Source organism: Bison bison, unplaced genomic scaffold (genome assembly GCF_000754665.1).
Source record: "Bison bison bison isolate TAMUID 2011002044 unplaced genomic scaffold, Bison_UMD1.0 scf7180017864182, whole genome shotgun sequence".
Taxonomy (NCBI): Eukaryota; Metazoa; Chordata; class Mammalia; order Artiodactyla; family Bovidae; genus Bison; species Bison bison.
Genome location: NW_011494754.1, coordinates 199,775 through 215,378, shown reverse-complemented (window position 1 = coordinate 215,378; position 15,604 = coordinate 199,775). Strand labels below are relative to the sequence as shown.

At 44.8% G+C, this 15,604-nt stretch overlaps 4 protein-coding genes across 4 annotated transcripts in view; 2 read left to right on the top strand and 2 right to left on the bottom strand.

Annotated features, from left to right (window-relative positions):
• Positions 1-603: 603 nt before the first annotated feature.
• Positions 604-1,383, bottom strand: LOC104991100 (histone H1.1). The gene has a single exon (XM_010843447.1). It carries the CDS (start codon positions 1,324-1,326, stop codon positions 670-672), a length of 657 nt encoding a protein of 218 aa, XP_010841749.1. The 5' UTR covers positions 1,327-1,383; the 3' UTR covers positions 604-669.
• Positions 1,384-4,208: 2,825 nt separating this feature from the next.
• LOC104991090 (histone H3.1) lies at positions 4,209-4,727 on the top strand. Its single transcript, XM_010843438.1, has one exon. The coding sequence runs from the start codon at positions 4,268-4,270 to the stop codon at positions 4,676-4,678; it is 411 nt and encodes a 136-aa protein (XP_010841740.1). The 5' UTR covers positions 4,209-4,267; the 3' UTR covers positions 4,679-4,727.
• A 648-nt stretch (positions 4,728-5,375) lies between these two features.
• Positions 5,376-15,604, top strand: part of LOC104991099 — a 63,559-nt gene continuing 53,330 nt past the window's right edge. Inside the window, exons 1-2 of the mRNA XM_010843446.1 lie at positions 5,376-5,710; positions 9,991-10,015. Of these exons, the coding sequence (XP_010841748.1) occupies positions 5,425-5,710; positions 9,991-10,015 (311 nt within the window). The 5' untranslated portion in view covers positions 5,376-5,424. The remainder of the gene's footprint in view (positions 5,711-9,990; positions 10,016-15,604) is intronic.
• On the bottom strand, positions 8,025-9,876 carry LOC104991091 (histone H4). Its single transcript, XM_010843439.1, has one exon. The coding sequence runs from the start codon at positions 9,816-9,818 to the stop codon at positions 9,507-9,509; it is 312 nt and encodes a 103-aa protein (XP_010841741.1). The 5' UTR covers positions 9,819-9,876; the 3' UTR covers positions 8,025-9,506.

The following is a 15,604-nucleotide window of genomic DNA, read 5'->3' as shown; positions in this document are numbered from 1 at the left end:
CCAGGGCAGCCAAGTTCTCGTGACCCTGGCGGGAAACTAGCTGACAACCTGCAAATGGCCCCGGGATAAGTCGGCTGAGCCTGGCCTCGATGGCGCAGCCTGAGGCTTGCAAGGCCTACCTGGTGAACTCGAAGACACCAATCTGAGCGCCGGGTTAGCCGGCGGATCACCGTCGTTCCCAAGGTCACCTTAAAAGCATTTCAGAGCCACCCAATTTTGGGGAAAGCCAACTTAGCGATAGCAGTATGGCCCAAGAACCTATGTCCCAGCTTTGATCTCAGATAACCAGAGAAATCTTTAATAGACAAATGAGCACATGGTACACGGACCCAGCCCTCAATCGTGCAGCTGAGGACTATTATGGGGTAGGCCCCCAAAGTTTCCCCGCTTGTTTCTGACATACAACTACAAATGTAAGCTTCAGGTTAAAATGGGACTAGGGAAATAGTCTGAGGCCAAAACCACAAGCTTCTAACCCCACAGCGTGAGTTTGACTTAGCCTCAAAAAGATTCTAATGTAGAACTAAGAGTGGCTTGCATATACTGTATTTGCATGAGGGCAAAAAAAGAAAAACAAAGTTGTGTGGTAATAAAGCTCTTTCTCTGAAATAAGTTGGTGGCTCTTAAAAGAGCCGTTGGTTTATTGGAAGCAGCTTCCAACCGGAACTCTTACTTCTTCTTGGGTGCTGCCTTCTTGGGTTTGGCAGCGGTCTTTGGCTTGGTTACCTTCACTTTGGCCCCTTTTGGTTTCACAGCCTTGGCTTTGGCAGGGCTCTTGGCTACTTTCTTAGGCTTCACAGCCTTAGGCTTCTTAGGACTCTTAGAAGACTTCTTTGTCAACACAGACTTTTTAGCTTTTTTTGGAGTCTTGACACTTTTCTTAGCAGCAGCCGCCCCAGAGGCCTTTTTGGGCTTCTTAGAAGCGCTTGTTACCTTGGTTTTCGTTGCCACCTTTGTGGCGGTGGGCTTGGCATCCACCGAGGCTACTTTCTTGTTGAGCTTGAAAGAACCCGAGGCGCCGGTGCCCTTGGTCTGCACCAGGGTGCCTTTGCCCACTAGGCTCTTAAGACCCAGCTTGATGCGGCTGTTATTCTTTTCCACATCGTAGCCAGCGGCCGCCAGCGCCTTCTTCAGCGCAGCCAGGGACACACCGCTGCGCTCCTTGGAGGAGGAAACAGCTTGCACAATCAGCTCCGAAACTGAAGGGCCCGCGGGTTTTTTCTTGGCGGCTGCTGCAGCCTTAGCAGGCTTCTTAGCCTTCTTGCCAGCTGAAGGTTTCTCAGGGGGAGTGGAAGCAGCTGGAGCTGGGAGCGCGACTTCGGACATGGCGGAAATAAGGAAAAACTTAGTAAACCGCTAGACCCAACGAGGCAGTAAGATGCGGGTGGCTCCAGCGCGCGATATTTATAGGGCGGGGCCGCGCTGTGATTGGTGAGCGCTGGCGCCCGCCCCCCGCCCCCTGCCCTCCCAACTGGGTCTCGCAAGGCAGCGGCAGGCTGCTGGGGCCTATGGTCCTGCTTTCCTACCGCTTGCACCGAGGCACCCAGACAGCATCCTTTTCCACCCCTCACCCTGACGACGGTCGCCCAGTGGAGACGGAAATAATCCACTCCGCAGGGAAGGGTCCGGGCCATTACCATCAGAGGGTGCGACTTTAAAAAAAAAAAAAAAGCAGGTTTTTTTGTTTTTGTTTTCCTTTTGGGGGTGGGAGGAAGACCTTTAAATAAGGCAATTGCGTAAGAATCCAAGGAGTTTCACCTGAAACCTTGCCTCTAGGAAGCACTGGCAAGGGATATCAGTTTCTAATCTGCAATCAACTCAAAAGGTTACATCTTGAATGACTGAAAGGGAGAGCGGAAAGCGAGAGTATGTAGGCCTGGTCTGCAGGTTTGGGAAAAGTTCTCATTAATGCTACTTTCTTTCCTGGCAACGCTGAGTATGTGTGGTAAAGACCTGAGACGCGGATGCCCTTGGTCTGAACCAGGGTGCGTTTATTTGGGACAAAGGAGAATTGTAGAAAACAAAAGAATTGGTTAACACTGCAATTGACACTCAAGCTGCACCTGTGGAAAGCTTAGCCCGCAATTTCTGTAATTGCGACTTATTTCCACAGCCCAGTGCACGTAACACATTTTGGATCGCCTTTCATCCTCATAACATATACCAAGCTACAAACCTAGCACACGAAAGACATCAAGTAAGCTCTGGGTGGACTAAACTGTGCCCGGACAGGCATTGCACCCAGGGAGGATGTGGGAGCAGGGGGGAAAGTTGCTTTAGTATGAAAATGAGAGAACACAGCCCCGAGATAATATTTTAGGGCACTCTCCCTTTAACTTGTCTGTGGCTGTAAAAGCAGCAACAATGCTAAAACGACTTCACAATGTGAATCAAACTACTGAGAGAATAAAACTCCCCTTTCACAATTCTGTCCTGGGCAATCTCCTAGCAGTAGGGAGAGTGAAGCAATGACAAGTCATTCCCGCGCGAGTGCCTGCGGTTTTCAAACAAGTCCGCACTGGTTTTAAAGACCCGAATTTCCCCCTGCTGCTGCTAAGTCGCTTCAGTAGTGTCCAACTCTGTGCGACCTCAGAGGTGGCAGCCCACCAGGCTCCCCCGTCCCTGGGATTCTCCAGGCCAGAACACTGGAGTGGGTTGCCATTTCCTTCTCCAATGCATGAAAGTGAAAAGTGAAAGTGAAGTCGCTCAGTCGTGTCTGACCCTCAGCGACCCCATGGACTGCAGCCTACCAGGCTCCTCCGTCCATGGGATTTGCCAGGCAAGAGTACTGGAGTGGGTTGCCATTGCCCCCCAGTAACTCTCAAAAAAAACCTAAGAGCTCGTTTCCGCCTTGTGGCCAATAATAAAAGGGTTCCAGACACAGGGAATGGCAACCTACTCCAGTATTCTTGCCTGGAGAATCCCAGGCACAGAAGACCCTGGCGGGCTACAGTCCGTGGAGTCGCAGAGTCCGACACCACTGAGCGCTCATTGGTTCGTCCAGACACGAGAGTCGCCCATCTTTACCCTTTCTTAACTGTCGTTTTCTTGAGTCTGTATTTACAAAACCCATTACGTAATTTCTAATAATTTGGAAGAGATAAGAACAATTGGAGCTAGGCGTCTTAGTTTAAAGGACAATTATAACACAGGTATACAATCTTCCTCCAAGAGGAAGGTTTCATAAATGAGCATTTCTGGAAAGACATAAACAAGCTTTTCCTATAGTAATAAATGTGGCATCTAATCAAAAGTTTTTAAAAGGGAACTACTGCACGCAATAATTTCTTGTTTAAAGAATGATTTGTGCCGCCTGTGTCTAATGGGTTTAACAAGTTTCAAATGAAAGGGAACTGCTCCATGCAAATGAGGGATGCTAGATATGCATTCTTACTGGCTACCAAGTAAAATGGACTCTACCAATCAAAAGGTAGAATCTGGATTACCGCTTTCGTATAAGGGTTCACATTTGGCTTTAAAAAAAAAAAAAATCAGCCACTGGCAGTAGTAAATTGTCTTCGTTTTGGTCCATAATCTATTCACTGAGTTTAGTCCATCGCCTGCTTCCCATGGGGAAATTCCTCTGATCCCTTGTGGTTTCTCCCGCCGTTGTCTACCCGGCATTGCACCAGGCTAAGTGTATTCTAGACTTTAGAAAATACTAGTTTCAGAAAGCTCCAAATGTAAAGTCAGAGCATAAGAAAAAAGTGCCTTATTACAGAAAATACTTCTGGAAACGCTAGTGTGAATTTTTTTTTTTTATACTGTTTTTGTGGTTACATCTTGTAGGTTTCAAAGAAGTTCCTCGGTCAGTTTAAGCTTTACAGAGGGATCTCTCTTTTTTGTAAAATGGCTTTAGAAATTTCTAACCCGATATCGGGTTACCGACCAGGGAATGTAGATCCCTCAATTCCCACACCACTCAGGGGACTAAGAAAACCTACATTACTACAATATCAATGAAGTGAATGTCTATTTTTCCGAAAAGGTAACGCCCAAAGCATTGCATTTACAGAAAATCGTGTGTGGAAAAGAACAAAAGTTAAAAAAAAAAGTTGAAAAGAGCCGAGGATAGAAGGAGGCGGCCAATGAAACTGCACGCTTTTTGGAAAGTTTAAAGCTAGACAAATCAGAACCTGTAACGTAATATTCAAACTTTTCTCCCGCCCAATCACTACCCCTTGGGTACAATAAATACCAGCAAAACTGCTGGGCGACTTATTTGAGCTAGTATAAGGCACATCTGCTTCGTAGTTTCTTGTTTGTTATGGCCCGTACAAAGCAAACTGCCCGTAAATCCACTGGCGGCAAAGCGCCACGCAAGCAGCTAGCCACCAAGGCGGCTCGCAAGAGTGCACCGGCCACCGGCGGCGTAAAAAAGCCTCACCGCTACCGTCCTGGCACGGTGGCCCTGCGCGAGATCCGCCGCTACCAAAAGTCCACAGAGCTTCTTATCCGTAAACTGCCATTTCAACGCCTTGTGCGTGAGATTGCCCAGGACTTCAAGACCGACTTGCGCTTTCAGAGTTCGGCGGTGATGGCACTGCAGGAGGCATGTGAAGCCTATCTGGTGGGTCTTTTCGAGGACACCAATTTGTGCGCTATTCACGCCAAGCGCGTTACCATAATGCCCAAGGACATCCAGCTAGCCCGTCGGATCCGCGGGGAGAGAGCATAAGTTCCAGTCTGAGATTTCAAGTAAAGGCTCTTTTCAGAGCCACCCACGTTTTCAAGTAAAACGGCTGTAATACGAACCAACTAAAGTAGTTGAATATACTGCTTTTGGATGGAAGAATATGCATCAGTAACACTCAGGCACTTTCACTTTTCATGGGTGCTCTTTTTTTTCAATATTCCCTGCATATGCGAACAAACTGGCCCTTTGTGTTTAGTACTGTTATATCTTAATGAAGAACCAGGGTTTCGGAGGCATGAAGAGTGATTGACATTTGCAGGACGTTTTTATAACAGGGCCTTTTGAACGTCAGGGTAGTATAACCATTTTTACATTTCTATCTCTGATCTTGACACGATTACGAAAATTTATTGATAATAAGTTTTCACCCTTTAAAGTATTTGTTATACTTAGGATATTTGGAATATGTCTGCTGTAAGCCTGCTTCCTCTAAGTACTTTAGTTAAAACAGTGCAACCCCTGCAAGCCAAGCAACGAAAGACTATTGGTCAAACTGAGCTCAGCCCGCTTAGCCAACCCGATCCGCCTCTCCCTTCCGGCCCTTCAGTTCCTTTAGCTCCTGTTCCCGGGGCTTGGAGGAGGAATTAAGGGCGGGGATTGATGGCGTCACACTTCCGGCTTGCGCGATTTCCGAGCCCTCAGTGGGGGGAGGGGCGGAGGGAGTAGGTATATAAGAATCGGTTCTCAGCTTACTCGTCAGTTGCTGTTGGTTTACTTTTCGTGAAACCATGTCTGGACGCGGCAAAGGCGGCAAAGGTCTGGGGAAAGGCGGCGCTAAGCGCCACCGTAAGGTTCTGCGCGACAACATCCAGGGCATCACTAAACCTGCTATCCGCCGCCTGGCTCGTCGTGGTGGTGTGAAGCGCATCTCTGGGCTCATCTACGAAGAGACCCGCGGGGGCCTGAAAGTGTTTCTGGAGAACGTGATCCGGGACGCGGTCACCTACACCGAGCATGCCAAGCGGAAGACAGTCACCGCTATGGACGTGGTCTACGCTCTCAAGCGCCAGGGCCGTACTCTCTACGGCTTTGGCGGTTAAGCTTTCCAGTTTGCTCTCAGGAGCTTGATTTCAACCAAAGGCCCTTTTCAGGGCCACCCAACTACTCTAAAAAAAGCTGTAACTATTAGCCGAGAAATAGCCAGGTGCTATAGTTGAACACTAGCTCTGAACCAGAAAACACTGCGGGGTTTGGCAATCTGTATATACGTACGGAATCATTTGCTCTCTTGCACTGGACAGGTAGCGGCGAAGATTAAATTATAAGTGGAAAAAAACTACGAAAAACTTTAGGTCGCCACGCCCCACCCATGAGTTGTCAGCCCGTCAGAACTGATGATCTGTGCTTTACCCGAGGCGACCTAAATAGGGGGTGGGAAATCGGGCGAGAAAAGGTAAAGCCCGGGTTTAGTAAATTTGTGTTTTTTACGGGTTATGAAACAGACGGAGACATCTGAGTCTGTCATGTCCTGAGAACAGTACTGAAATTACCGCCACTGATGGGGTGATTTGTCTCGATTAAAAAAATCTGAAATGGTGTGCAAAAAAAGCCGGCTTCAGACCGCCGGGAAACCCAGGCATTTAGTTCAGAAGAAGTTATGAAGAAAACGCTCTTCCCTCTGTGTCAACACAGCGCTCAGCAGTAAGCCATACATGTTTGCCTTCCATCACAGAGAAATGGAAATTAGGGTGATTGAAATATTCTGAAATTAAATAGACTGTAGTGATGGTTGTACAACTAAGTAAATATACTAAAGTTTATTGTTTGTACACTAAAAAAAGTGAATGAAATTTTATGATATGTAGATTATATCTCAAAAAAGCTTATTATATATATATATATATAATCTCCAGGCAGGGTAGCAGGAGATGAAGATTATAGGGTAGGCCTGTTGGTCTGTGAAGATGTTCTCTTGCTACAGTATGGCCTCCTTGGTCTATGCTTGGCCTGTAGTTGTAGTCACAGAAAGTTTTTAAGCAAGAAAATCTCGTACAATTATATGTTCCAGTAGCATATCAACTGAAGGGACATGAATTCACTTGAGGTTGGCTAGTAATGGCACCCCACTCCAGTACTCTTGCCTGGAAAATCCCATGGATAGAGGAGCCAGTAGGCTGCAGTCCATGGGGTCGCTAAGAGTCAGACATGATTGAGCGACTTCACTTTCACTTTTCACTTCATGCATTGGAGAAAGAAATGGCAACCCACTCCAGTGTTCTTGCCTGGAGAATCCCAGGGACTGGGGAGCCTGGTGGGCTTCCGTCTATGGGGTCGCACAGAGTCGGACACGACTGAAGCGACTTAGCAGCAGCAGCAGCAGTAGGGAAACAGTATTCCCATCTAAAAGGTATTCAACAAATGCCTCTATCACTGGGTTCTTTTTTGTATCATTTTTTTAGAGGGCTGGCTGATTTCAGCCTCAGTATGTTAGTTCTAATATTTCCCCTAGTTTTTTTCAGCCTGTTTCCCACCTGATAACTGTCCTTCCAGACTTGGAGGGGAATGATATAATTACCTAGCCTGCCTTAATTTAAACTGACAATGGGGAGGGGGGTTCAAAGCTGCAATTTGGATGACTAGAGGAGCTAAAATGGGCCTGGTTGGGAGAGTAATGTAATCCTGGTACCCTTCAGGACATACGTGTTGATTTTGTGTAATGTGCCAGATATTGTTTAAGCATTGGGGTATACCGTAAGTAAGCAAATTAGAATTTCCTGTCCTCCATTCAGATATGTAATAAAATATGTGGATACAGATTTCCTACACTGAAGGGAAGGGTGGCTGCTCCATAGACCACCTTCTTTTATGGTTGGCCTATCTTTTTTTAGTTCATAAGACTTATAGATTGTATTATACTCATTTTAGTCATACTCACTACCTGGGTAAAAAGGTATGAACCTTTCTCAGACCTAACACTCCTGAAGTCCTGGTTCAGAACAAAGATAATGCTGCCTGATACACCACTCCTGCATCATTCCTAAGAGCCAGAGAAAACCTGTCATGCTGATTGATTCAGGCAGTGACAAGTCAAAGAATTATAGCTAGGGAATCAATCATAGCAGCACTATGGTGGGCCTGAGGTTGGGAGAGGGCCTGTGTCCTTGTGAAGAACATTCATGCCTGCATTCATTGAACTCTGCCACGTGAAGACAGTAGGAAGACAGCAGCCTATGAAGTAGGAAATGGGTCCTCATCACACACCCGATCTGCCTAACACCTTGATGCTGGACTTCAGTCTCCAGAACTCTGAGAAATATTTGTTGTTAAAGCACACGGTCCACGGTATTTTTATTGTATCAGCCTGAACTAAGACACCATTTTATGGATATAGATATTTTATCTGGTCCGTTTTGATGACAATTTATATTGGTTCCACTCATTTACAAACAACGTGCTGCTATAAAACATATTTAAGTTCTTAGTGTTCTCATCCAGTCTGATCATTTATGTTGATAAGTCCCCAGTTTTTTTTCTCTAGTCCAGAAGTCTGACCTGAAATTAAGAATCTCACTTTCTCAACTGCCTAGTCAGTATCTCCTCTAGGGTCAAGAGACAGGTGTTAGCAGAATGACGAGGCAGCAGTTTCCTAGAGCAGTCATCAATACACGTCTCAAACAAAAAATCAAGGAGGCTGATTATTCAGTCAGTCGGCTGGTTTATCAATTTGAAGACACACGTCAAAAAAACTTCTGTGACCATATTGTCATCTTTGAAAGTTTCATTTTAAAGTATAATTTACAGCAGAGTACAGAGAGAGACCAACTGGAATGAAGCTGAAAGTGCAAGAGAGCCACTTAAGAGGGAGGGAGGAGAAAGCGTCTGCCTACAATCTCAAAGGCCCTGCTAGAGGCCTAAGTGTTCAGAACAGAATCGCTTAATATAGTAAATGGAAATTTACAAACTGTTTAGCCAGAGGCCTCCAGCCTGAGGATGAAAATCAGCAATGCCAAGACACGTCAAAAACCAAGACCACTGGGTTTACGAGGGGTCACGGCACTCAGCATGATGGATGGCCCAAACTCTATATAAGTACGGAGGTTTGGGGCGCGACCCGGAGGAGGACAAGGAGGTGGTGGGGCTGCAGAGATGAGAGCGCAGATCCTGGCGTCGCTTACTGCAAACACTAAGAACTAACACCTAGGTTCTTTCCGGCGATGTATTTAATTCATCTGGCTTGTCAGCGACCAGCAGCACCCCAGCAGTTTCTGGCAATTTGCACAAATACTTATTAAATACTTTGGGTTTCCCAGGTGGCGCAGTGCTAAAGAAGCTGCCTGCCAATGCGTGAGACGCAAGAGACGCGGGTTTGATCCGAGTCGAGAAGATCCCCTGGAGTAGGAAATGGCAACCCACTCCAGTATTCTTGCCTGGAAAATTCGAAGGACAGAGGAGCCTGGCAAGCTGAGTCGGCCTCGACTGAGCACACACACATGTACACAGTTTTGCCTCTTCGACAAAAACTTTGGCCTGTAGTTGATAGTCCTTTTACAGACGATTTGGGGGTAGGCAGGATCCTTCCCACTAGAGCGGTTGACGCTGGGGCTTGAAGTTCTCAAACAGGGCACCGGGACTTCCGCCGCATACTAAGCCAAACAGAATTTTACTGCCCTATTGACCGAAGGCACCGCTACTCTTCGCATATGAAGAAAGATTAGACAAAGTGTAACGGTACAGAGACCGCACAGAAAAACTACTTTAGCATTAAAAGAGAATACATTTCTAATCCAAGTACAAATTGAGCACAGCCCTTTCTGAGAGAAAGTGGGCGGCCCTGAAAAGGGCCTTTAAAATAAACGTACTGGATGAAGCTTTAGCCGCCGAAACCATAGAGGGTGCGGCCCTGGCGTTTGAGCGCGTAAACCACGTCCATGGCGGTGACAGTCTTGCGTTTGGCGTGCTCCGTGTAGGTGACCGCGTCCCGGATCACATTTTCCAGAAACACCTTTAGCACCCCACGGGTCTCCTCGTAGATGAGCCCGGAGATGCGCTTCACACCACCACGACGAGCCAGGCGACGGATGGCGGGCTTGGTGATACCCTGGATATTGTCGCGCAGAACCTTGCGGTGGCGCTTAGCGCCTCCTTTCCCAAGGCCTTTGCCGCCTTTGCCACGTCCAGACATGCTACCTGAAGTGTTGCAAGCGTGTGCGGTACAGCAGTGGTATCGCCGCTTGGTCAAGAGTAATTATAAGCTGTAGTCGGACCTCATTGAGAACTGAACGCGCGGGCGGGAAAAGACGCTCTGAAACCACTCCCTTGGCTCCGCCCCTTTCTGGATCCAGTGTCTGTGAAAGGGAGAGAACCTAGTATAATGCATCTGTTAAATGTTACTCTGGATTGTTTTGCTCCCTTTGGTCTTTGAATCTGAGTCTGTTTATGTTTTCGACTGAGAATTTTAGTAAGGACTTATTTTTTTTTTTGCAAATACTATACTTTCTCATTCAAGAGAAGGTGACTGTTAGTTGTGAATGGTAGCAGAATATGACTCTCACCCTTCATATGCTATTTTTGAGCTGTTTTTTTTTTTTTTTTTTAAATACCAGACATAGAGTAGAATTTACTTTTATTTGTGAGAATTTACTCTTTTGTGAGGGACACTTACATTTATAAAGGGAATTTTAATGAATGTTTTTCTCTCTGTACCAGGAAGATAGGATAACTGGATCACCAGAGAATCTCATCAATGAGAAGACCCTGGACCTAATTCTGTGTAATAACCTTACTCTTGTTTGCTTTCCTGGTAACCTCTCATAACTAGCTCCTCCTACTTCTTGTGTCTTTAGTGGGAGACATTTAAAGTGGGGTCTTGGACAAACTTGCAGAGTTTTACTCAGTTTTTCTAGGTATCTCTTATGCATGTGTGAAGTGTACATGTTATTAAACTGTTTTTCTCATGTTAACCTACTCTTTCAGCTAAGAATTTAGAAGGGTAGAAGGAAAGTTATTTTTCCTCTCCTATAAGTATGTTGATTATTTTGAGCTGTAGCAGAAAAACAGCAAATGCATAGAGGATTTCTCTGAACTCCCATTAGGTACCTAAAGACAGACAAAAAGAACTCAAGAAATCCCTCCCCAAAGAGTTTCACTAACTAGGGAAGAGTGACACTTTACCACACCCACACAAACCTTGTCACAAACTATTGTCCATGAAAACGGTCAATCTGAGAAAGAAAATAGGACTTTATTAGAGCCAACCCAAGGAATATCACCTGGGAGACAGTCTTTCAGAAAGCTCTGAGGACTGTTCTGCTTGTTAGAGTTCAAAACATAGTATATTCTTAAGACAAAGAGTTATATCTTAAAGTTACTATTGACAGACTACATAGTCCAGACCCACATGTATAAGAGGCATTGCAGTTCCTTACAGGATTGAGAAAGGAGTGTTATCTTCTAAGAAGGTACCTTGCTGGCACCAGGAGAAAATTGCTCTTTTCAGTCAAGCAGCTCTTTAAATTTGGTCAATGTACTGCTATAATGTGCACAATGTACACTAAAGAGGGGTAGTGGCCCCAATGAGCAGAGAGAGAATTTTATGTCTAGAAACTTTATTATCCTGCTTTAAACATAATCTAATTTTATCACTATTGTTTCTCCCCATCTATTCTCTTAAGGTCCATTCATCTTTCCTAAAAATCATTTACTCACCCCTATTAGGCTTACGCACCACCTCTCACTCATTTTCCCTATAAAGATGGTACTTAAGTTGGAATTTTAAGCTACCTTCAGGAGTTACTCATTTTTCCCCAGATAACTCCCACATATACATAAGGGCTACATGTTACTTTTGTTTGTTTTTCTCTTGTTAATCTTTTATTTCAGGGGTTTAAGAACTCAGAAGGGTAGAGGGAAAATTATTTAACTTTCCCTATAGGTTATGAGCTGTGTGACCATATAACTTTACATTTGTTTTCTACATCTGTAAAACTGGGTAATGATAGTAATGATGGAACTCTAATAAGGATTTAATTTAGCCATTGTAAACAAAGTGTTAGAACAGAGATAGGCTGAGAGAAGTTGTGTATAAATGTGATTGTTTTCAACTGGTATTATTTCTTAAAGAACCTGTCTAGACTTGGCCACCTGATGCGAAGAACTGACTCATTGGAAAAGACCCTGATTCTGGGAAAGATTGAAGGCAGGAGAGAAGGGGACAACAGAGGGTTAGATGGTTGGATGGCATCACTGATGCGATGGTGGAGATGAGTTTGAGTAGGCTCTGGGAATTGGTGATGGACAGGGAAGCCTGGCATGCTGCAGTCCATGGGGTCACAAAGAGTCAGACACAACTGAGCTGCTGAACTGAACTGAAACTTGAAATATTACTCTGAAGTCTCATTTTTCCTTCCAACACAGTATCAGCCACAACCATATGTATATATTAGTGAGGACTTTTTAAAAAAAAAAAAAAAAAGCACAAAAGCTCCAGGAGTTGGTTATGGACAGGGAAGCCGGGCCTGCTGCAGTCCATGGGGTTGCAAAGAGTCGGACACGACCGAGTGACTGAACTGAACTAACTGATGTCATCTAACAAAGTACAAGACATCAACTCATTCTGTTTTGGCATATGTGACATGCTAAACATGATGGTCCAAATATGTTCCTTTGTGCCCTCTACTAAGGTACATGGATAGTCTCAGGCTTTCCTGCAGCCAAGTCTGGGGTGCCTTTCAAATCTCCATACCAGCTTCCCACTGTTGTGTTAAATCCTTGAAAATACTCATTGAGCAGTGACTCACATCTACTAGGACAACTGAAAAGGCTACCACTAAATTTGAAGTCTGAAAAATTCACCCTGACTTACTCTTCCTCTTCTTTGATAGTCTTTATAACAAACCCAAATTTTAGACTCCAACAGCATTAGCTATAAACTTCAGCTTGTGGTGTAACATCACTCTGTGCACCTGGGAAAGAAAAACTCTTTTTGATTGAAGACCTTGCAACAGTCATTCAAAAGATACAATCTATACATTAAACATCCTCATTTGTCCCCAGGCCCACCTAAGTCACTCCCCTAATATAACAGATGCTTTAGTTCAGTCGCTCAATCGTGTCTGACTCTTTGCAACCCCATGAATCACAGCACGCCAGGCCTCCCTGTCCATCACCAACTCCCACAGTTCACTCAAACTCATGTCCATAGAGTCCATCCAGCCATCTCATCCTCTGTTGTCCCCTTCTCCTCCTGCCCCTAATCCCTCCCAGCATCAGGGTCTTTTCCAATGAGTCAACTCTTCGCATGAGGTGGCCAAAGTATTGGAGTTTCAGCTTTAGCATCGGTCCTTCCAATGAACACCCAGGACTGATCTCCTTTAGGATGGACTGGTTGGATCTCCTTGCAGTCCAAGGGACTCTCAAGAGTCTTCTCCAACACCACAGTTCAAAAGCATCAATTCTTCGGCGCCCAGCTTTCTTCAGAGTCCAACTCTCACATCCATACATGATCACTGGAAAAACCATAGGCTTAGCTAGATGGAGCTTTGTTGGCAAAGTAATATCTCTGCTTTTCAATATGCTATCTAGGTTGGTCATAACTTTCCTTCCATGCAATGATATCAAAATGCCGGCAAGTGTTCAGTAAATTTTCTTCCACAAATTTGATTTTTGTTTAATTTTTAAATGTCTGCTGAATTTTAACTTTTAAAATAAGCAGAATCTGTGCAAGTAATTCCAAATGAAAAAGTAGTAAAGCTAGCATTTGAACTCAGGTAAACTAGCATTGAAATGCTGCTGACTTGCAGAGTATACCCTAAAAAGATTAACAAGGTTATGAATTCTAAAATGGCACTAACCTTTTTTTCCTAGATACTGCAGTTGTTTTCTTGAGGGGCTCAAGTAAATTAAAGACTTAAAGCTAAATCCACGTTCCTTGGCTGGGGAGGAGAAAGAACAGCCATTGTCCACACTCTATCTGATACTAAGACAGTAATGGACACGTTTAAAATCCTTGGGTCAAGTGGTTAAAATCCGGAACAACTACAGCAAGTAGTTCCGGATTTTGCCATAGAGACAAAAGAGACAAAAGCAATTGGATAGGAAAAAGTGCAATTATGTGGAGTGCTTACAAGTAGGTTTGTTACAGCAGAGTTACAGTAGATATTTGGCTCATGGGAAGAGAAAGCAACATGCACTCGGAGTATCAGAAAAGACTTTATTTTACACTGATGCGGGACTTCCCTGGTGGCTCAGATGGTAAAGAATCTGCCTGCAGTACAGGAGGCCCAGGTTCAATCCCGAGGTCGGGAAGACTTACCCTTAAAGGAAATGGCAACCCACTCCAGTATTCTTGCCTAGAAAATTGTGTGGACTGAAGAGCCTGGTGGGCTACAGTCCATGGGGTCGAAAATAGTCGGACAAGACTGAGCAATTAACAGACAGGCAGACAAGGCCCATCGGAGTCACCTCCAAAGGCTGAGCACCTGACTCAGGGTTTGCCTGTCTTCTATACACACAAGCTATGGGGCAGGGCAGAACTTCCATGAAACTGAGGTGTTTCTTAAGGGGTGCCAATCAAGGATGAGAATGTGTAAGGTATCTTGTGTTCTCAGTCAGGTCTGCAGTTTAAACTATCTTCTTTTGGTGCCATCTCTGGTGGTTGATTGATACAATAAACAAGCCAGGTTACAAAAGCATTAAAATGCTAAACAGAGCGTTACATGGAAGATTTGCTGAATTTTCCTTCTCATTCCCTCCTGTTGATCCTCAAGCTGCTTTAGCCGACTTAGGGATCATCTGCCTTAACTGCTCAACAGGGAACCCTAAGGGAACAGGGGTGATGACTGCTCTGGCTACTTCCTGTTGGAACAGGGGTGTAGACTCTCCTCAAGGTTCCCTGCTGGAATCCTCTATTGTTGTATAGTGGTAAGTCCTCATCATCATTTGGAGCTTTATGGTTTCTAAGCAAGAAGAAATAAAATGGGTTATTGCATTGAGAATACAAGGACCTAGCAAGAGGGCTAAAAGGAGCATCAGAACTGGGACCCATTAAGGGGTGTATCTAAGTCCAGAGTGAACTGAAGGTTGAGGACAGCAAGTTGGATAACCAACTTCCTTTCCCTACCTGAGCCTTTAGGTCATCAATCAACTTAATGTTTCTTTTTTGTTTGTTTGTTTGTTTTTAAATTTTTATTCCTTTATTTCTCATGTGTTCCCCATCCTGAACCCTCCTCCCTCCTCCCTCCCCATACCATCCCTCTGGGTCGTCCCAGTGCACCAGCCCCAAGCATCCAGCATCGTGCATTGAACCTGGACTGGCATCTCGTTTCATACATGACATTTCACATGTTTCAATGCCATTCTCCCAAATCTTCCCACCCTCTCCCTCTCCCACAGAGTCCATAAGCCTGTTCTATACATCAGTGTCTCTTTTGCTGTCTTGTATACAGGGTTATCGTTACCATCTTTCTAAATTCCATATATATGCGTTAGTATACTGTATTGGTGTTTTTCCTTCTGGCTTACTTCACTCTGTATAATAGGCTCCAGTTTCATCCACCTCATTAGAACTGATTCAAATGTATTCTTTTTAATGGCTGAGTAATACTCCATTGTGTATATGTACCACAGCTTTCTTATCCATTCATCTGCTGATGGACATCTAGGTTGCTTCCATGTCCTGGCTATTATAAACAGTGCTGCGATGAACATTGGGGTACACGTGTCTCTTTCCCTTCTGGTTCCCTCAGTGTGTATGCCCAGCAGTGGGATTGCTGGATCATAAGGCAGTTCTATTTCCAGTTTTTTAAGGAATCTCCACACTGTTCTCCATAGTGGCTGTACTAGTTTGCATTCCCACCAACAGTGTAAGAGGGTTCCCTTTTCTCCACACCCTCTCCAGCATTTATTATTTGTAGACTTTTGGATCGCAGCCATTCTGACTGGTGTGAAATGGTATCTCATAGTGGTTTTGAT

What these genes read in the sequence shown, in the direction of transcription:
- LOC104991100 (XM_010843447.1), bottom strand. Translation starts at nt 1,326, where the DNA reads ATGTCCGAAGTCGCGCTCCCAGCTCCAGCTGCTTCCACTCCCCCTGAG.
- LOC104991090 (XM_010843438.1), top strand. Translation starts at nt 4,268, where the DNA reads ATGGCCCGTACAAAGCAAACTGCCCGTAAATCCACTGGCGGCAAAGCG.
- LOC104991091 (XM_010843439.1), bottom strand. Translation starts at nt 9,818, where the DNA reads ATGTCTGGACGTGGCAAAGGCGGCAAAGGCCTTGGGAAAGGAGGCGCT.